A 21,393-nucleotide genomic window follows, 5' to 3' on the forward strand; every position below is an offset into this window, starting at 1 on the left:
GACCCTAGGGGGCATTGAAAATCTCCAATATAGGGCCGCCTGGGTGGCTCAGTTGGTTAAGCATCCAGCTCTTGATTTCAGCTCAGGTCATGATCTCAGTCCTGAGATTGAACCCTGCATCAGGCTCTGCACTCAGCAGGAGTCTGTTTGACTCTCCCTCTCCCTCTGCCTATCCCCTTGCTTGTGCTCACTCTCTTTATATAAAATAAATTAATAAATTTTAACAATAATTAAAAATAAGAAAAAAACAAGATTGAAATAACTGAAATCAGGAATGTAAAAGGGAACATCGCTACCAGCCTTACAGAGATAAAAAGGGTTTAATGAGAATATGATAAGTAATTATTTCCCCCATGAATTAGACATCAGTGAAATGGATGAATTCTTAGACAGGCAGAAACTGTCAAAACTAACTAAAAAACAAATAGGAAATCTGAATAAAACTATAACAAGTAAAGAGATTGAATTAGTAATTAAAAACTTACACAAAGGAAAGCTCAGTACCAGTTGGCTTTACTGGTGAATTCTACTTAACACATAAAGAAAAAATAACACCAAATCTTCACAGATGCTACCAAAAAGTAGAGTAAGGAATACTTCCCAATTCATTCTAGGAGGACAGTATCACCCTGACATGCAATCAGAAGATACAACCCAAAAAAACCGCAGACCACTATTTCTTATGAATATAGATGCAAAAATCTTCAACAAAATACTAGGAAACTGAATCTAGCCACATATAAAAACAATTATATACCATGACCATGTAGAATTTATACCAGAATATGAGGCTGGTTCAATATACTAAAGTCAATTAATTTAATACCCTATGTTGATAGAATAAAGGACAAAACCAAATGAATATCTCAATAGAGGCAGGAAATCATTTGACAAAATCCAACATTCTTTCTTGATTAAAAAAGAATATTCAACAAATTAGGAATAAAAAGTAATTTCCTCTGTATCTTTGAGTTAAATACCTAGTAGTGCAAAGATACAGATGTAGTGAAAAGAAGGGGCACATGCACCCCAATGTTCATAAGCAGCAATGTCCACAATAGCCAAACTGTGGAAGGAACTGAGAAGCCCTTCAACAGAAGAATGGCTAAAGATGCGATACATATATATATATACTGAAATATTACTAAGCCATCAGAAAGAATGAATACCCACCATTTGCATCAACATGCATGGAACTGGAGGGGATTATGCTAAGTGAAATAAGTCAATCAGAGAAAGACAATTATCATATGGTTTCACTCATATGTGGAACATAAAGAATAGTGCAGAGGACCACAGGGGAAGGGAGGGAAAACTGAATGGGAAGAAATCAAAGAGGGAGACAAACCATGAGAGTCTCTGGACTCTGGGGAACAAACTGAGGGTTACAGAAGGGAGGGTGGTGGGGGAGTGGGGTAACCGGGTGATGGGTATTAAGGAGGGCATGTGTGGGATGAGCACTAGGTGTTACATGCAACTAATGAATCACTGAACACTACAACAAAAACTTATGATGTACTACTATATGCTGGCTAACTGAACATAATAAAAAAAAAAAGAGAGAAGGTAATTTCCTCAACCTGATAAAGGGCTTTTAAGAAAAACCCACAGCTAACCTTATAATTAATGGTGAAAGAATAAAAGCTTTCCCCCAAAAGATTAGAAACAAGAAAAGAATTCCCAATCTTGCCACTGTACTCAAGGTCCTAGGCAAGAAAAAGAAATAAAAAGCATCCAGATTAGAAAGAAAGAAGTAAAACTACCTTATTCACAGATGACATGATTTTATATATGGAAAATCCTAAGGAATCTAAAAAATTTATTACTGCTAATAAACAAGTCCAATAAGGTTGCAGAATAAAATATCAATATAAAAAAATCAATTGTATTTCCACATGCAAGCAAAGAACAATCTAAAAATGATATTAAGAAAACAATTTCATTTTTAACACGATCGAAAAGAGTAACATACTTCAGGATAAATGTAACCAAAGAAATACAATACTTGTAAAGTGAAAACTATAAAACATTGTTGAAAAAAATTAAAGAAGATCTAAATAAATGGAAAAACACCCCATCAAAATTAAAAGCCTTTGTGCTTCAAATGGCACTATCAAGAAAATGAGACGAAAATCCATAGAATGTGAGAAAATATTTGCAAATCATATATCTGATAAGGAGCTTGTATGCAGAATCTATAAAGAGCTCTTACAACAATAAAAGACAAACAACCCAATTAAAAAATAGGCAAAAGATTTCTCCAAAGAAGATATACAAATAGCCAATAAGCACATGAGAAGATACTCAACATCATTAGTCATTAGGGAAATGGAAACCCAAAGCACAAAGAAAAAAATAATACCATTTCACCCCCACGAGGATAGCTGTAATAAAAAACACAGATAATAACAAGCATTGGCAAGGATGTAGGGAAATTGGAACCTGTATACAATGCTGGTAAGAATGTAAACTAGTTTAGTTGCTTTGAAGAACAGTTTTACGGTTCTTCGACAAGTTAAGCATTGAATTAACTATGATCCAGCAATTCCACTCCTAGGTATATATCCAAAAGAGTTGAAAACATATGTCCTCACAAAAAGTTGTACATGATTGTCCATAATAGCATTATTCATCATAGCCATAAATGTCCATCAATTGATAAATGGCCATTCAAAATGTGGTATATATCCATACAATGGAATATTATTCAGCTACAAAAAGGGAATAAAGTATTAATACCTGCTACAATACAGATGAACTTTGAAAACATGCTAACTAAAAGAAACCACACACAAAAGCCCACGTGTATGACTCTATTTACATTAAACGTCCAGATAGGCAAATCTACAGATACCGAAAGTAGATCTGTGTTTACCAGGGGCTGGGAAGAGAGAACGGGGACTGTTAATAGATACAGCGTTTCTCTGAGGCTCGTGAAAATGTTCTGGAACGCGATAGTGGTGATAGTTGCACATCTTTGTGATATATTAAAAATCCATGATTTGTACATTTTAAAAGGGTAGACTTTATGGTGTGTAAGCTAAATCTCATTAGAAAGGGAAAAAATGACCTAGCTCTGATTTGTATCATGATCTGGAAACCCCTAGGGTACTGAGCTCGTTGTAAATCCTCAATGAAAGAAGTCTGTGGCTGTTTAGTTCTTTTTTGTTGTTGTTCTGTTTTTTAAGATCTCTTACCAACCCAAGGACCAGTCTCATGGGGCAATGAGCTGGCTTTGTGTCTCCCAAACTCCAGGCAAGAATACTTCGAGTGGTGCTAAAGGAAGGGATCTGTACAACTCCTCCCCACCACTGTAACGAAGAGTTCAAAGCGCATCTTACTACTAGGTTTGCTGCATCCTCTCCACTTACAAAGATGGAGAAGGCATGGTATGCTTGACTAGGAGTCACGAGACCTGTTTTCTAATCTCAGCTCTGCTATTAACTTATTTAAGCCTCAGTTTCCTTATCTAAAAAACAAGTGGTTGGTACCAAAAGTCTCCTAGGTCTTTTCTACCACAGAGATTCTGAGATCTTAGGAAGGAAATCCCCTTCATCTCCCACTCCTCTACTCCAACACACTCACCCATAAATAAGAAATGTTCAGCCATGACAACTGGCCAAAAAGAGACAGGCTTTGTAGGGTGGCTAATGGAAAAAGAACAGAAAAAGAAGTAAAGCAACCCAAGGAATAGGATCCTCCGAGACTGAAATCATCCTATCCAGCCAGTTTCTAGGTCTGTGAGGTTTGCAACTTTGGGATTGCCTCCATGTGGTCCTGATTCTGTTCACTGGAATGTGGACCTGTGCTCACAGAACACCTATTCGATACTGCCCGTCCTTGGTACATGCTTTTCCCTCTGGCAGCACAGGGCAGGTGTTCAGGAACCCTCCATTGCTCCCACAGTGCATGGGGTGGGGGTCATGGGCACACCCCAAAGGCTCATCAAACCATCCTCAACCACTCCAAGGCCAAGTAGGCTCCCCCAGAAGATTTCTGGTAAATGCAAGAGTATGTTTTTCTCCCTCCCCATTATATTTCCAGGATCTTTTTAGTGTCCTTTATAGCTGGAGTCTCTTATTCCCATCTACAGGCCACCCCTCAGTCTGATGCTTTTCTCAGTTATCTAACTACAGAAGATGACCACCTCCCAGCATGGCCAACCCATAGGCAAGGGCCCAGGGATGGCTTCAGAGGAGGTACTAAGGAAAAGCACACCATTCCAGTGCTACTCCAAAGAACCAGCATCTTCCAATGCTTCTAGCAGCATGCTCATTGGACAGACAAGCTTGTTCCCTTCCCACCCTGGGGGAGAAGTAGAATCTATAGGTACCAAGCTCCCCACCCCAGGGAAGGAAGCACTCCCCCCAGACACAGTTGAAGAAGTCTGAATGAGAATGTCATGCACAACCCCTCACAAGACCAAGGCCTCCCATCTCTCTGTTTAACTTAGCTTCTGAAATCATTCTTGATAATGAGATCTGCCATGCCTCTATTTTATTTCCTGCTATACAGTAGATTGAGGAGTAAAGTCCACTGCAAGAGCCTGTAAAATCAAGATAACAGTGATCAAGAGGAGCCATTACCTGGAATATGACTTGACTTGCTTCTTGGCCTTCAAAAATAGAAAATGTCTTGGGTTCCAGGGGTCCACTAAACTTCCCCTGTTGGCTATATCCAGTTGTCTGTTAAAAAAGGAAAGACAAAGAGAAAAATTGGCATACCCATCATTATGAATATACACGTGCCTCTTGCTGATTTTATTAAGGCTTCTGGGACTGACATATGAAACACAAGAGTCTAACCTAACTCAAAACAATGCAAAATGTAGTCAAAACAGGTAGAAAGAGATTTTTGATATTCTTGAGCTTCTACTATGTCAAGATGGCTTGCCATGAGCCTTACACTGTCTTTCTCATTTGACCATTCCAGCAATCACCTTATGGGGAGAATATTAACACTCCCATGTTACAAGTGAGGCTCACGGAGGTGAAGCTACTTGCCCGGAGTAAATTCCACAAGTGGCTGACAGGGCACACACAGGGGGGTCTGACTGAACCAAAGTTTCTATCTTCCCACAGTGCCACTCTGCCTTCTAAACACCACACAGTTTTATACCAGCTTCTTAAAACACCTCTCCTCTACTCCAGTTAGTTTATAAGAACATTTCTGGCAGATTGCCAGCACCCTACAGTTTAGTCACCTCAAGGACAACTGAATTTATAAGGGAGAGAAATATGTAGATGTGTTGAGTCCAGTGCTTACTCGGCACCCCATTACATGGTACATTTTAGTCAAATCTGAATCTGAATTTGAACTGTGACTTCAAGAAACACTTCCTGTTTTAACATTTGATTAGCAATCTATACTCATGTAGGGAAAAAAAAAAAAAGAACAAAATGTTTACTTTAAGCAGTAGCCCTATGATGTTTCTAAAGCCCAAAGCCCCTGAACTTGAGAGGCAAGCAGCCTCTGCAGACCCCCAAATCCAGGCTGGGATAGCAGTACGTGGTGGCTGTGACAGGGAGAAGAGAAATCAGTATGTGCTGAGCTCAGTCCTGAGCAGTTAATCCTGACAACAAATTGGGGACAAATTCTTACAGTTAGCTCTGTTTTACAGGAAATGAGACTAAGATGCTGAGAGGTGAAGCAATTTGCCCAGGTTGGGATGGGTCGAACCTATGACTGTGATGGGTGCTCTCAGCCACTGTGCCCCGCTACCCACCAGAGGGAGCAAAAATGGCCGGGACAATCTGGCAGGAAAACAAGAGCATCAAGGATGTGCAGGAGGGTGTGACTCCCACTTGTCCCCAGCCCAGGAGGATGGGGAGCCTACTGTAGCCCCTGCCATCCCTCCATCTTCCACCACGACTGTCCCTCTAAAGGAAGCTGAGCACAACATGCGGCACACGCGGGGACAGCCAGCCATCAGCCCACCCGCAAAGGGCACCCTCTAGAATGAGGGACTTAGCACCCATACCCAAAGCTGGTGTCCCCTCCTTCTTGTGTGATTCTTCAGGTCTACAACTTGTGTAGAAACCAGGGGTGGGATAAGGTTAGGATCAAAAGTATAATATGAGAAGTAGATGGTTTGGGAGCTGGAGAGGCAAAACCAAGAAAGTGAGAAGAACTAGGGGGAAGAGAATTTGGTTTTTTCCACTTCTTTAGGGAGAGCAATTACACTCTTGGGATGGACATACTGAGAATAATAATCGGGATAAGAGTATGGGGAAAAGGCTTCTTCCACTATGCCCCTTGGTTCACTGAATCTCGATTAACTTGATACCAGTTATCTGGCAAATGAAAACACAGAGGGCTTTTGGAATCTGGTCTCCTCACCCTCAGAGTTGTAGCAGGCCCATGGACTAGCTGCCCCCAGCCATCGCCCACCTCTCTCCCTTGGGAAGCCAAGAGGTCTCTTTCCCAGACTCCCCTGCAACCATCAGGGCAGCCAAGTGACCCAGTTTTGGCTCATGAAACAAAAAGTGAAATCCACTGGGGGCGTCCTGGTCAAGCTTTTATTTTCCCAATGAAAAAAGACAGATGTGGCTGGATTTGCCACCCCTTCTCTGTTGTTCTTGCTCAGACAATAGACCTCATGTCTATGGCTGTGGTGGTTGTCATGAAACCATGAGGGGACAAACCAGCTCAAAAAATTGGGGAGCAAAGAGAAAGAAGCTCAAGTCTCTGGTCACATCACAGAAATGCAAAACCTGCCTTGGGCTGCCCACTTCAGGCTTCTTGCTTTCTGAGGAAAAGAAACTTCTCCTTATTAGAGCTGCTCCAAAGTTGAACTTCCTGTTGCCTATACTGAAAGCATTCTTTTTTTTTTAATTTTTTTATTGTTATGTTAATCACCATACATTACATCATTAGTTCTTGATGTAGTGTTCCATGATTCATTGTTTGTGCATAACACCCAGTGCTCCACGCAGTACGTGCCCTCTTTAATACCCATCACCAGGCTAACCCATCCCCCCACCCTCCTCCCCACTAGAACCCTCAGTTTGTTTCTCAGAGTCTATAGTCTCTCATGGTTCGTCTCCCCCTCTGATTCCCCCCCTTCATTTATCCCTTCCTGCTATCTTCTTTTCTTTTTTTTTAACATATAATGTATTATTTGTTTCAAAAGTACGGATCTTACTGAAAGCATTCTTAACTGACACAATAATTTTATAGACTTCTAGCTCATCAATTCCTTTTAAGGACTATCTTCATCTGGGAGCTCTTTCTCCCTCATACTCCTTTTCCACGTCTTCTCTGGAGGAAAGGACACAAGAAGTGGAGGCAGATGTCCAGGCACCACCATGGTTGGTACAAGACAAGGATGGTGCTTTCTGTAAGGCCTCTACTTAACAACAAACTGCCTTCGTCAACTTTGTGCTCACGTCAGTAAGGGCCAGTTTTCAGCAGTTCACACCAGTGATGGCATCCAGACGAAACCCCCATTAGTCAGTCTATCTCAGTGGCAAGGTTCAAAGTTGGGTTCTCATAACAGGGCGGCAAATCTCCCTTTGTGTCATTAACATGGTTATTGGGGCTATAAAGATTTCAAAATGCATGTGCAGGTCATGAGTCATCAAGCCATGCTGCCAGAACTGGGAAAGACAGTGTGGGGGAACTGGTGAAAGGAAAAGAGGGTCCATGCAGGAGTTGGGGGGATAATGCCCACCATCTTGCACAAAGAGGTAAAAGGAAGGGGAGGGAAGGGAAGGGAACTGACATTTTTTAATGTTTCCTGTGCAACAGCTGTGGGACTAGACCCCCCCCCCCCGCAACACACATATCATTTCTTCTGATCCTCAACAAGATCAGGAAAGTGTCTCCAGAGTAGTCCCACAGCGGAGACAGATAATGTGAGATGAAGCCAGCTCTGTTGGACCACCAAGCCCCAATTCCAAGCCACAATGCTACCCTGCCTTCCAGGCCAGCAAAGGACACATGCAGCTGCCAGATGTGCCTGCCTGGTAGCCGTCCTCATCGTATTTTCCAGCAAGACTTCTCTGCAGGGATAGATAGTATTTATGCCAAACTCTTTTCCTTCTAGAAAAAGTATAATCCCAGGCAAAACTCTAGAGTAGGTGGCTTCTCCTTGATTTCTCTGCCTCCTTATTCAGCACACTTTCCCAAACCCGGATCACTCACTTACTTTCTCTTCAGGGCCCTTGCAATATATTCATGCAATGTTTCTCACCCCCTTTTGGGAACCAGTGCTCAGAAAAGGACAGGAGAACCACTGGCAGTATGGGATAAATGACTGGCAATCACCTTACATCGCTATCTCTGCTGAATAAAGCCTTATGCTGAAGGAAAGCTCCAACTAAACTTCCAGTCTTCACAGGAGAGGGTCTGGAAGCAGGGGTGGGTGGAGGCAGGAGATAGAAGTGCCGCCATCCTAATGCCCCTGAAATCCCACCACACAGGTAGCAACCCCCCCCGCAACCAGACACAGCTGTGCACGTGGCTATCTCCTGGACAAGGCTCTTGCTGCCAGCAGGGGTTGGGGCACTATTTCTTACTCTAGGTAGAAGTCCCACTGGGCTGAGATTGGAGAGAAGGAAAAATTATATCCCACCTTTTATCCAGGAAAAAAAATTATGCATGTCCCATTCTCAGACAAGATAAGCCCACTAATATCAAATCATCATGACAGAATCTTCTCTTAGATCTCGTTGTCTCCTAATGTAAGTCCAAAATTATATATTTAATTTCTACCCTACTCCTAGCATGGTGCTATGTGCAGAGGCTACAAACATGACTAAAATATAGTCATCCTCATGGAAGTCAAAGTCCATATGAGCGTAGACACTGAATATTTAAAATGCTATAGTAAGGGGTGCCTGTGTGACTCAGTCAGTTAAGTGTCTGACTCTTGATTTCAGCTCAGGTCTTAATCTCAGAGTCGTAAATTCAAGTCCCGCATTGGGCTCCGTGCTGGGCCCAATAAATGCAGTAGTAGTAACAGCCAGTAATAAGAATAGCCAATATTTATCCAGTGCTTAGACTGTGCCTGTCACTGATCCAAGGGCTTTATAAATGCATTATCTCATTTAATTGCCACAACTACCAATAAGGCAAGTACTCTAATGAGATCCATTCCACAGGGCAGAAAACTGAGGTTCAGAGCTTAAGTAACTCCACCCAAGCTCCTATCACTAGGAAGTAGCAGTGCCAGTTTTGTACCCAGGTCTGACTTCACTACCACCCTGTGATAATATAGATAGCAAAGGGCATTTGAAGAATGAGAAGAGGAGAGAAGTCAAGAGGAGATGTTTGACCTAGTCCTTACATAGTCCTAGTGACAAGTTTTGAGCCCCGGGTCTGTGCAGAGGCACCTTGCCCATAAAATTTGAACTGTAGCTTCCTCTCCTCCCCCAAGAAGAAGGCTCTGGTTAGGTTTACAAGTTTGGCTCTATTTCATTCTGTAAATACTCTGAACTGTGAGGGTCCTAGAGGGCTCTCAGGAGCTCAGAATTTGATGTTATTTTGGGGTCCCCGAAGAAAGGAACCAAGATCTGAGGTGTGAAGATCTAGTAACTTCCTTCTAAGGAGAAAGCAAACGCTTCCCCATAATCTTGCTTCATAATACAACAGATTGTTGGGTCAGTATATGATCTTTTATGAGCCTCGTGAATAAAACAGCATTGGCACCCCACTATCTACCCAAGATCGAGGGCTGGATCTCTCCGGGTTCCATCCAACTTGTAGAAGCCTGTCAATTGAGAGGGTTGGCTTAACAAATGGCTAAAGACAACTCTGGCCAGAAAACTCCAAACCATATATGGGAAGAAAAGCACAGAGCAGAGCAGGGTTGAAAATAGAGAAAATGCTTTTCTTAATATTTCAGTGGTAATTTTTCACGGTCAAAGTAAAAAAAAAAAAAAAGTCAAGATTAAGGGACATAAACTAATATATACAAATATACATAGACTATATATACATATATACTGTATACAAAGACTAATATATGCTTCAGTATACCTTTCTTTCCAGATTTCCTGAGCTATACATGAAGGTCTAAATATGAATAGACAGATTTGTTTTAAACCTTATCCATTAAGTGGTACTGGCTTTTAAGAGCTGAGAAAAAGTAGCTCCCTGGTTGAAGGATAGACATATGACTTGTAGCCATTTCACTGGGCAAACTACGGGTCCTTTGTATATAATTTAATTTTGATAGACTTTTTTAAAGTCATAATAATCCTTGTTACCCTGGTATGAGGTAGAAAATGTCAGAAAATATTCTAGTAAATAAATAAAGAACATCCTCTTACCAAATACAGTATAAGGAGACACAAGCAATGCAGCTGGGCTTGCATCATTGTCGTTTTCTATATTGAAACTCCTGTGAATAAACCAGAGAATAAAAGTGATTAGTTACCAGTCTGTTAAAATCATGTCTTTCCAGCCAGAAAGGATCACTGGACAATATCCAGTTATAAGCCTAGTAGAATGGGATCACTAAAGGCCAGCTTCTTCTCTTTAGGGAACAACCCAGTCTTCCAGAAGCTTCGTGATACCTCATCCAGAGGAACACACAAGTCAACATCTCAAAAGAAGCTCATGGTAATTCTATTTCTTTAACTGCTCCACTTTATTATAATCTTCTCCATTTATAGGTATTAAATGATAGAAAAAAAGTATAGTTTTCACTTTTATTATATGCATGGGAAAGATATGTTTGGGCAAATGCCAGGATAACTAGATATTAACATTTTAATGGTTCTGATTCAAAGCTGCAAATACATGAGATTCCTCAAACAGAAAGAACTCAAGAATGTTCCCAGTCCTTCACTCAAAGACCTCACCAGCCAAACTTTGGTCTTCTAAACATGGTTTTTAACTAGGCAATATGCCTAAGGAAAGGTATACTTTTTATTTCTCCAAAAGCAACCAAATAAGAATCCAAACTCTGTCCTTATTCTCTTCTGTTCAGTATTATTTTTCCTTTCTTTCTTGTGGCTTCACATTTTTTAGAAATTATAACTTTCACCCTGAGACACATCATGACTAACTGATTTTAAGATCTGATATAAGTTTTCCACATGGCCTGTAAGGCAAGGTTGTTGCCTGTCATCATACTGGACTGCCAAAACCAAAAGATCGACAAAATGAAAAATGCTCTCATTTCACTAAAATTCCAGTCGCTTCATTATCTCTAGGGATTAAGGGTGATCCTGGTTTGCCGTTTCATCTTTTTCTTTCTTTCTTTTTTTTTTAACTTTTTCTACATTGAATTTGTCTCGCTAATATACTCAGCATGAAAAAATGGTTACCGAAATTCTAACCACTCTAAATATGTAGTCCCTGAAGTTTTTTAATTCCTTACATTTGGATAGCTTATATTTGAACTTTAAAAAGGTAAAAGCACTATCCCATTTTAGCCTCACAAATGCTACAAATGCCCTGGGAGATAAAGATAGAAATAAGCATTTATTAAGTATCGGCTATGAGGTAGATTTGGGGAGGGGCCTTTACCAACAGCATAACAGTGGTGTAGGCAACGGACTCTGAGCCAGAAAGCCTGCACCAGAAACCCAGCTCTACCTTTCACTGGCTGTGCCGCCCCGGGTATTACCACTTAATTTCCCTGTGCCTCAGTTTCCTCAAACAGAAAAGACACCGCAATTGCTCAATAATAAACATGAGTTTCTCACAGACATGATGAGTTAGGGAATGTAATACTAATTTTATGTAGGAGGACACAGAGATTCAAAGTTAAGCAATTCGCCTAGTACATAGGTAGGAAGGGACATCGCCATGCTTCCAGCCAGATCTGTCAGATCCCAAAGACCCAAACCTCTTTTAACTCTTTCTACAGTACCGTAGGTAGTGCGGGAGCTGCTGAGATACAGATGTAGGCACAGAGAAACAGAGATATGTAAAATGTATATATTGTTCCTACATATGCTAAATCCATGAAGCAACCTTTCCCAAGGTTCTATAGCTATTTGTAGGGAGAGCTAAGATTAAAACCCTTCAGGACAGTCAGAGTCATAAACTCGGTGAATGTTTAAAAGTTAGCTTTTGCAACAGAATTAATTTGGCCGTTGTGTTCAAACATCACTTTAGAATTGGCTCATTATCCTAAACACAAACAAGACATTTATCTATGGCTTTCAACGGCTTATGTGGTGTGGAGACCCATGGAAATAAATAACAATGGCGGGCTCTAGCATACTGTAATATCAAATAGGTAAATAAATTATTAAGTCTAACTCAGTTTTTGGTTTGTTTTTTTTTTATCTAGCAAAATGCACATGATCAGCTCGTAAGAGGAGAAATACAGATGATAATGGCGCATTTGGGGATCATTTTCCTCAAGCTCTTCAGCATTCAAGAGTTTTCAAGTACTGGTCCCCAACTTACTCTTCCAGCCTTATCTCCCACTCCCTTCCCACACTCGGCAACGCTGTCTACCCGGATGGACTCTGTACCCTGAGCCTTCCCGCCTCCACTCTTTGGCCCTTGCTGCCCACCCCACCCAGCACGAGGCCAGCTGGAATAAATGGTCAGTCAATATTTGCATCAGGAAGTTGGAGTGAGGTTGTCCTTCCTCACCTCTACGTGTACTACTGGTCATACCTTACCTTCTAGGTCCAAATTGTTCATTGATTTGAAAAGCACTGAATTACTCTAAGGGTGATCCTGGTTTGCCGTTTCATCTTTTTCTTTCTTTCTTTTTCTTTTTTTTACCTTTTTCTACACTGAATTTGTCTCACTAATATACTTCTCTCATATGACAGATCCTGTGTTAAGAAGTGGGATAACCAAATAAGGAGTAGAGAGTCTGCCTTCATGGAGTTAGAGCCCAAATCCTACTTCCTTCATGAAATCTTTCCTAATTTCCAGCCAGAAGTGTCTTCCTCCCAAAGCCCCTCCTGACTGCATTTTTTTAAATCGTTTATTTATATATCTGTGTTATTGCCTGTACTAGAAAACAAAATCCTTCAAGGCAGTTCAAGGCAGAGGCCTTATTTTGAAAAGTTTTTTGAACCTCTCACAGTTTGTCAGGCAACGCCTTGCATATATTAATCCCTCAACAGATGTTTGTTAAATTCTAAAATATTTTAATTATCTAACAGTGATATCCTATGAATTTGTCCAATCTATAAGAGCTTTCAGAATAAACATAATATGTTCAAGGAAACTAATTTGAGATTTGAAGATTTATTTTGATGCAAAGTAATAAATTTTTATCGTCGATGAAAACAGTCTCTTCTCTTTTAAATACACTAACAGATTTCTTCTCAGTAAATAGGTTAAGAACTGGCTGATACATATCATCTCTTCTTAAACTGATTTTTTAGTGCTTTTAATCTCCCAAAGACATATACATTGAATGACAGAAAAACTAATAAAAATAAGATAAATGCCTGATTTTAGTCAGATGCTCAGACAGGCCACCATCTGGGATGTTTTAAGGAATCTGAAAAGTAAAAGTAGCAATGCACTTATCCTTTATTTTGTCATTTACACTTAGTCTTATCCCTCACAGAGAGGTTTCCAGTGGGAAATAGAAGTAATTGCTTTTTCCACCACCATGCCTAGGGTTCCATGATTCATTTGCAGACAGATCTACCCCATGGTGCAGCTGTTGGGAGCACAGACCCCGGAGTTCGACCAGCTGGCTCCTCCACTGACTTGGGTCTACTCATCCGCAAAGCAGGGATGACCAGAGTACCTACCTGTGAGATTTATGGGGTTCAATGAGTTCATATTTTGAAGAGTGTTTGTTAAATAAGAATTTATCCTGTCACCCCCATGTGCTTCGTCTGAACTTTGAACATTGTCCTACGGGCCGTCTCCTTTCATAGTCCCTGGCTTTCGGTGGCCCCGATAACGAGACTACTCAAGAAGCAGCCTTCCCAGCAACATCCTCACGACCAAGTGAAGCGGTGAGGCAAAGCCTTTGTATCAGTGCGTCCAAGCAAACCACGCTACTGCAGGCATTATGCCAGAAGGGGCCTTTAGCCTCTCAAACAAGTCTTGCTTCCATTTCCTCTTTGCATGGACATAATTCCACTAATGAGTATCACATCCTGGATCATACTATTGCTGGAGGGAAAGTATAGTTTATAACTGAAACTGCCTAAAACCACCAAGCCATACACACTTGATAGATTGCCTCATGAACACTACTTGGAAAAGGATTGGAGCACATTTCTAGATAATTCAGTGACATTCTATCTGAACTATGTGAAAAGGTTGAAACAACCATGTGCTTGGAATCTGTGCTATTTGTTGGGGTTTCCCTCAGGCACAAGGACTAAATTCAGACAGTTTCTATGGCAACTATCTGAGAGGCCAAGCACATCCTTAGCAACACAGGTCAAAGGTTTTTTGAGGGGCGGGGTGGGGGGAGGATTTCTGAAAAGCCACCACCACTTGCTTTTAACCATGAAGCACTGACAAATATAGAATCAGGCTGCTGGCCTTGTTGCTTCAGGCTGATGCCCTGATTCACCACAGCCCACAAAACACACATCCCCTCCCGCACCCTGCATCTGTGTCCAGCCGGAACAACAATGCAAAGGCAGCTAACAGTTACTGAAAACAATTTGCCATGCACCTGCTAAGACTTCTATATGCATTACCTTATTGATTTCTCATAAGAACCCTATGAAGCAGGTACTATTAAAATCTACCTCTTAGCAAAATTCAAAAGGTGAGGGTCAAAGAAGTCGAGAGACTTGCCCAAGATCACACTGCCTGGCTCATTCTACACTTACGCTCTTATTCATAAACATAAGAAGACATCTAGTATCACTTCATCCATTACGCGTCTTCCCAAAAATTCAAAAAAGTTTTTCTTTTTTCTTTTCCTTTTTTTGAAAGACAGAGAGAAAGATAATGGGAGTAGAAGAGGGGCAGAGGGAGAGGGAGAGAATCTCAAGCAGACTCCACGTTCACGGCACAGCCCAACACGGTGCTCAATTTCACGACCCTGAGATCATGACCTAAGCAGAAATTAAGAGCCGGATGTTTAACCAACCGAGCTACCCAGGGGCCCCATTTTTTTATTTTACTTATTTATTTATTGATGGATTGATTGACTGATTTGAGAGAGAGAGAGAGAGAGCACAAGCAATGGGGCAGAGGGAGAGGGACAAGCAGACTCCCCACTGAGGAGGTGAAATTTGAATACAGAGACGCCCGGGGAGGGAAGACAATGTGGACACATGGGACAAGACGGCCATCTACAAGCAGAATGGAGGGGCCACAAACAGACCCTCAGGGCCTCCTGAAGGAACCAACCCCGCGGACACCTTGACTTTGGATGTCCAGCCTCCAGAACTATGAGACAATACATTTCTGTTGTTCAAGCTACCCCATCTGTGGTGCTTTGTTATGCCAGCCCATCAATTTAAATACCCCAAGGAACAATGGTTTTGGCTGAGAAAGGCACTGCCGTTCCAGAATAGAGGCCTCCAACAGGGCTACGTTCAGTTATTACACATGCAGTACCCACAGCATCTCAGGGGTCCACTCGAAGCTTGATTAATTCTCCTGCTGGGTTCCATTTCCTCCAAGAGGCATTTTTAGACACTCTTGTCATTTCCCCATTTATCTGAGTAAGGACATGTAATTTCTAGGTCCCAGGTCTCCAAACCTTCAATAACTCAACACACAAGCATCGATTTTCTCCCCCTTGCAAAAAGCTCAGTAATGGGCAAACCTTAAATAGAGTTAGTCGTCTCTCATCCTTTAAAAAAAAAAAAAAAGGCATTAAGGGCTTTGAATTCAAATAATTTACCCTGCTCAAAGGTTGAACTATGCATTTCCAAAGAACAAAGAAAGTGCAGGAGGAGAGGACTAGAAAATTTGTTTTCAAGTATCATAGGTGATGTGGGCAGGAAAGGATGTGACTAGAATTCATAATACCGCCAGGACCAAACAGCACTGCATACCCTGTGTGCCCTTTATTGTGCCTCTGCACTGTATATTGCTAAGAGCAGCATAAATTATAAAGCAAGGCCAGATATGAATAAAGATCAGATTAAAGGCCTGCTCGTACCATTGCTCAGCAAGTAATGTTCAGATCAATCATGCCCATCTTTTTGGTCTCGCCTGCAAATCTCTGGCACCAATTACACCTCTTCAGTTTAGAAAAATCACAGGAAGATCTGACCGATTTGCACTCTTGACAAATTAGGCACCCAATTAAAGTGGCCATTAATAAGCTAGAAATAAACAGGCAGGCATAAAAGCAAGGCTGTTGCGTCGTATTTCAGACTGATTTAGGAGGAACGAAGGAAGACAAGGAGGGATGGATGTCCCCCACCCCAACACACAAGTATAAGCACTTTGGTCTCTCACTAGGCTTTTGTAATGTAGATATGCCGATCTTTCAGTATATGCAAATCTGGATTTACACACATACAAAACTGAGGGTGATTATTTGTTGTATCGGCTGGGTTCATGGTCAGATGAATGGGCTCATGAGAGATACATGCCCCCCCCACAGGACTTAAAAAGTTTTAAATCTATACGATCAATTTAAATACAAATTACTACCATAATTATTCTTATTAAAGAAAAAATGAGCTCTAAGGAGTATTTTGAGACCTGTGTTTAAGCTTATTCCTGGCTAACCTTCATTCCGCTGGACACTCCACGGAAGTGAGTAGGAAGTGAGTAAAGGAAGGGGGAGCTCCCCTCAGAGCCACACACAGTGCCCAGCCCTGAATGAAAGGGGCAGACGGGGGGAGGTGACAGGGAAGGGAGGCCTCCTCATGAAGCAGGTGGCTATCTAGCCAGGGTGCTTCCCTGACGTCTCCAGCAGACAGGCAGCAAGGACATCAGTGCTGAATTCCCTGTGGTATCCAGGTTTATACCTCAGAAACCCAGGAGGAAGGGAAGGAAGAGTTTGCTTTCGTCCATATCTGTCAGAACATCATAAGGGCCTTCCCTGGCCTAAAGAGGAGGATAAGAATCACTATTTCTCATAAAAGATGGCTTAATTATTTTTGACAAAGTGTTTCCTTATGTATTATACAACAGTTACCTGTGTCTTATAAAGCATACAGATCAGCATTTTGTCAAGATAATAAAATCACACATTCTGTCCCTAGAAATTCAGTATGAGGTAAATCTGAATTAGATTTCATCCCATCGGGTTTAGACACAGAGATTTAAACAAAACAAAACAAAAATCCCCCAAACACTTGCTGTAATACTAGCTCATTTATAAAGTAGCCTGGAGGCAAGGATTCTCATGACAAAAATGTACAGTTATGCAGTGTGGCAGGTTCACTTCTAATCCCTGCAGTAAGATCATAATTAACAATTGTGGCGGGCCAGAGAGTCAAAGAAAAATTAATTTAATTCCATCTTCATAAAGAATACCATGCCACTATGATATCTCACTCATGAGTTAGTTTTCTTTAGTTGAAAAAAAAAATTTTTTTTTAATTAGCTAGTATTTTATGAGCATTTACTAAGTTAAGCACTCTGGACAATTTATTTCATTTAAATAGCACAACAGTCATGTAAGGTAGGTCCTGTTGTCATCCTACAGGGAAGGAAACGGAGCTCAGAGAGTTTGAGGATGGGGTGCCAGTCTGACTGCAGAGACCATGCACAGAACCCTCCCTGCGAGGAAGAGGTGTTCATCCTTCGTTTAAAGAGCACAAATCTACCATTTTGACTTCTCTTTGTCTCTTCTGCAAGAACACAAGTCTTAATGTTTGAAGATAGAGAATTCAGTATGTTAGTCTTCCAGAATCTTTTAGGAAAAATTGAGTTTTCTTTGTGCCATATACACAATAACCAGGTATAGATTGGACTGTTATATATGTTTAAGTGAAAAATCAACTTTTTAAAATATGTCCACCACTAAGTAAATATGTTTTTATTATATTTATATTTAATGTACCTCCATAAACATTTCTGTTTGTTCTCCCAAGTAACAGATAGACAGATATTCCTATAACAAACTAAGCTACTTTTCTCTTGTTGAATCAATGAATAGACCACAGGATGCGCCCCAATCTAGGTTCGAGACCAGGGATTTCTGAATGAATCCAATTTTATGCCAACAATTAAATCTCTTTATGCCTATCCATGTAAACTAAGACCTATAAAAGCACTTGTTTGTTGGCCTTTGGAGAGAGGGGCCTGATGATTCATGCTCAGCTTTCTTTCTCAGAGTCATCTCTCTTAATGTGGAAGAAAAGTAGGGGCACATTCTCCTTCCCAGAGAGTTCTTTTGACAACAGAATAGGAAGTTGAGTTTCTGCCACCATATATTTTGCTTTTTATAAAAGAAGGGAGGAGGGAGTGCCTGGATGGCTCAGTTGGTTGAGCGTCCCACTCTTGATTTGGGCTCAGGTCATGATTTCAGGGTGCTGGAATTGGTCGGACTCCGTGCTCAGCAGGGAGCCTGCTTGAAGATTCCCAACTCTCCCTCTGCCCCTCCTCCCATTCTCATGCTCTCTCTGTCTCTCTAAAGTAAATGAATAATTTTTTTAAGAAGAAGAAGAGGAGGAGGAGGAAGAAGAAGAAGAAGAAGAAGAAGGGAGGAGGCACAGGAAATGCAAACTTCACCTGGAACAGTGACTTTTCCCAGGGGTCATCTAGGCAAGTTTCAAAGGATGCCACACCCACACCTCACCAGAAGACTTATCCAGTTGAACGTTAAACAACTCAAGGGTTAGGGGCACTAAACCCTTGTGCAGTCAAAAATCTGCATACAACTTCTGACTCTCCCAAACCTTAACAACTAATAGCCAGCCTACTGTTGACAGGCAGTCCTACTGATAACATAACCAGTCAATTAACACATATTTTCTATATGTATTATATATTGTATTCTTACAACAAAGTAAGCTGGAGAAAAGAAAATCTCCGTCTCCCTCTCGACCCTGAGATCATGACCCGAGCTAAACTCAAGAGTCTGACACTTAACCAACTGAGCCACCCAGGCACCCCTAACACTTGAACTTTCTAATGGAGAGAGCTAACAACATTCATTGAACATCTACCACATGGCAAGCAATATTCTAAACTTCTTACAAGCGTGTATAATTTACTCTCACAACTACTTGGTTAGGCAAGTAGCTCCATTTTATAGATGAGAAAATTAAGGTTCAGGGAGCTTAAGCAATCTGCTCAGTGCCCGCTGTCTGGTAAATGATGAAACTGGCCTAACCCATCTGCCCAACCCTGAAGACTCATTAAACTCTACACCCTGCAATTTGCAATAAACCCTCACTCAGCAAAAGACACTTCGTTTCCTGATGAGAGCTGAATATTGTTCATTTTCCTTGTCACCTAAACGTGCTTTCTTTTTCTTTTAAACAATTTTTCACTTGCTATCTAAGTTTTTAAAGAAAAATAAAAACAAGAAAATATCAGAGGATGCATTGCCTTTCCAATCTCCTCCTGAGCATCCTCCATCGCAGAGGGCATCTGTCCCCAAAAAGTCACCCATAATAAAGAAAAAACCAAGACCAAGGCAGAGACTGGACCTTTGAAGACACAATAAACTGTACACAACTTGACATCTCAAAATGATCACTTGTTAGCAAATGGTACATCCACCAACAACCTGGAAAGAAGCACCAAAAGTTGACCAACACACACAGCAAGTCTTGCTCTCCCAATTGGGAAAGCAGGTCTGTCTCTCAGTTTTCAATTCTTATATCCAATACTTTTAAGAAAGGGTTTCTTTTCTCCTATGCATTTCCCCTCCCCCACTGTGTCCCAGACAATCCTAACAATCCTAAATTGAATCTCATTCTCTGAGAGATAGACAGAATGTTCATTTGTTGAAGACCACATCTGAGAGATGACACTTTGTAAGAATGAGATTCCAACTCTGATTTCTAGAATACAGAGCCCCAGGGCATTTTAGGACTAGGCACTTTTATATTTTAATCACAAAGAGTGGGTATAACACTCATTTAAACAACCCCAACTCCATCATTCCTTTATTTCCACTGTCAACCTTGATCCAACCCCGAAGTCACTTCATTAAATAAATTTATAGAATGGGGAGACTAGTGAAAAGAAACCAAAAAAGAAACTATGCTCCATAAGTAAATCTTATCACACCGAGAATAAACTTCCCTCCCCTTCCCAGCCACATAGCAGCCTTCAAGGAATAAATTTGTCCAGCAACTTCTTAAGTACTCCCCCTCCACCATCTATTTTGTCATTCTTGAAGAAGTACATTATCAACATAGTTAAGACATGTCAACCCTTACCTTTCCGTAAGTAAATAACAAAATGGTTGTTAAAAGTTATTTTCTTCCATTCAGCTGTTGAGACTCTTGCTGGGGCTTGAGAATCTCCCCGGAGAACACTCCCTTTGCACTGCTCTGCTTCCCCAGCCTCTCCCTTCACCTTCAGTCAAACATTAACCATCAACTGGTTTTATTGATTCTCAGGAGCCATCAGATGTCGTAAAATGTATCATTATAATCACTACAGAAAAGAAGTGGGTTTGTACCAAAAGAAGCTAATTCACACCCAATACATCCCCAAGCAGGTGTCTGAATTTTTGAATGCAGAGAAGTAAATTAGAGGACAAAAAGGAAGTTAGAGTGGAAAAACTTTCTATGTATTCAACTGCCTCTAGAGTTTTTAGCTCCATGACATCAAGACAGTTTGTCCATATTTTGTACACCTGACATTTAGCATAGTGTCTGCATGGAAGACACAATAACAAATATTTGTAAATTCCATCTCAAACACAGAACACAGGGCACGACATCTGAGCAATGACGCAGTTCACTGACAACTGGAGAGACATAAGAAATAACTCAGAAGGTGTAGCCAAAGATGCAAACTGGCAGTGCCCGTTTCTGAAGTTCAAGGGTCCTCTTCAAAGTCTGCATGAAACAACCAGTTGTCGCCTTCCCCCCAAACACACACAAGTCCTTCACAATTCTCTTCACAATTCTGAGAATAGATTTACCTATAAAGCAAGTTACTTCTTACACTCAAAATGAGGTTTCCAATTAAACAATTAAAGCCAATAGCCCCAGATTTCTGAGGTCAAGGTGTCCTTGAGACTGATTTCTGATTCCCATCTCTCAGTCACTCTGGAAATCCACACTGGAGAATCAATGTCACTTTTCTGTCAAATGTGTCACACTTGATCCTGTTTCTGTTGATTTTCTGGTATTCATTTCTGGGTTTCTCCTGAGCTGTGTTATGCTTTCCATTTGTCTCTAGGTGTGCATCTAGCATCGTGAAAGAACAAGAGCACAACCCACTGTCTAGATGGACTTCTTCCTAGGGCGCCTGGGTGGCTCAGTTGGTTAAGTGACTGCCTTCCGCTCAGGTCATGATCCTGGAGTCCCGGGATCAAGTCCCACATTGGGCTCCCTGCTTAGCAGGGAGTCTGCTTCTCCTTCTGACCTTCCCCCTCTCATGTGCTCTCTC

General features: G+C 41.2%; 1 protein-coding gene across 1 annotated transcript in view; it reads right to left on the reverse strand.

Moving 5' to 3' along the window:
• CDH17 (cadherin 17) overlaps positions 1 to 20,333 on the reverse strand; it is a 64,536-nt gene extending 44,203 nt beyond the window's left edge. Inside the window, exons 1-3 of the mRNA XM_025871489.2 lie at positions 20,211 to 20,333; positions 10,275 to 10,345; positions 4,587 to 4,685 (exon numbers count right to left, since the gene is read on the reverse strand). Coding sequence (XP_025727274.1) covers positions 4,587 to 4,685; positions 10,275 to 10,322 — 147 coding nt within the window. The 5' untranslated portion in view covers positions 10,323 to 10,345; positions 20,211 to 20,333. The remainder of the gene's footprint in view (positions 1 to 4,586; positions 4,686 to 10,274; positions 10,346 to 20,210) is intronic.
• Between the last annotated feature and the right edge of the window lie 1,060 nt (positions 20,334 to 21,393).

This window comes from Callorhinus ursinus, unplaced genomic scaffold (genome assembly GCF_003265705.2).
Source record: "Callorhinus ursinus isolate GAN/ISIS: 27379988/994484 unplaced genomic scaffold, GSC_fseal_2.0 scaffold5, whole genome shotgun sequence".
Lineage (NCBI taxonomy): Eukaryota > Metazoa > Chordata > Mammalia > Carnivora > Otariidae > Callorhinus > Callorhinus ursinus.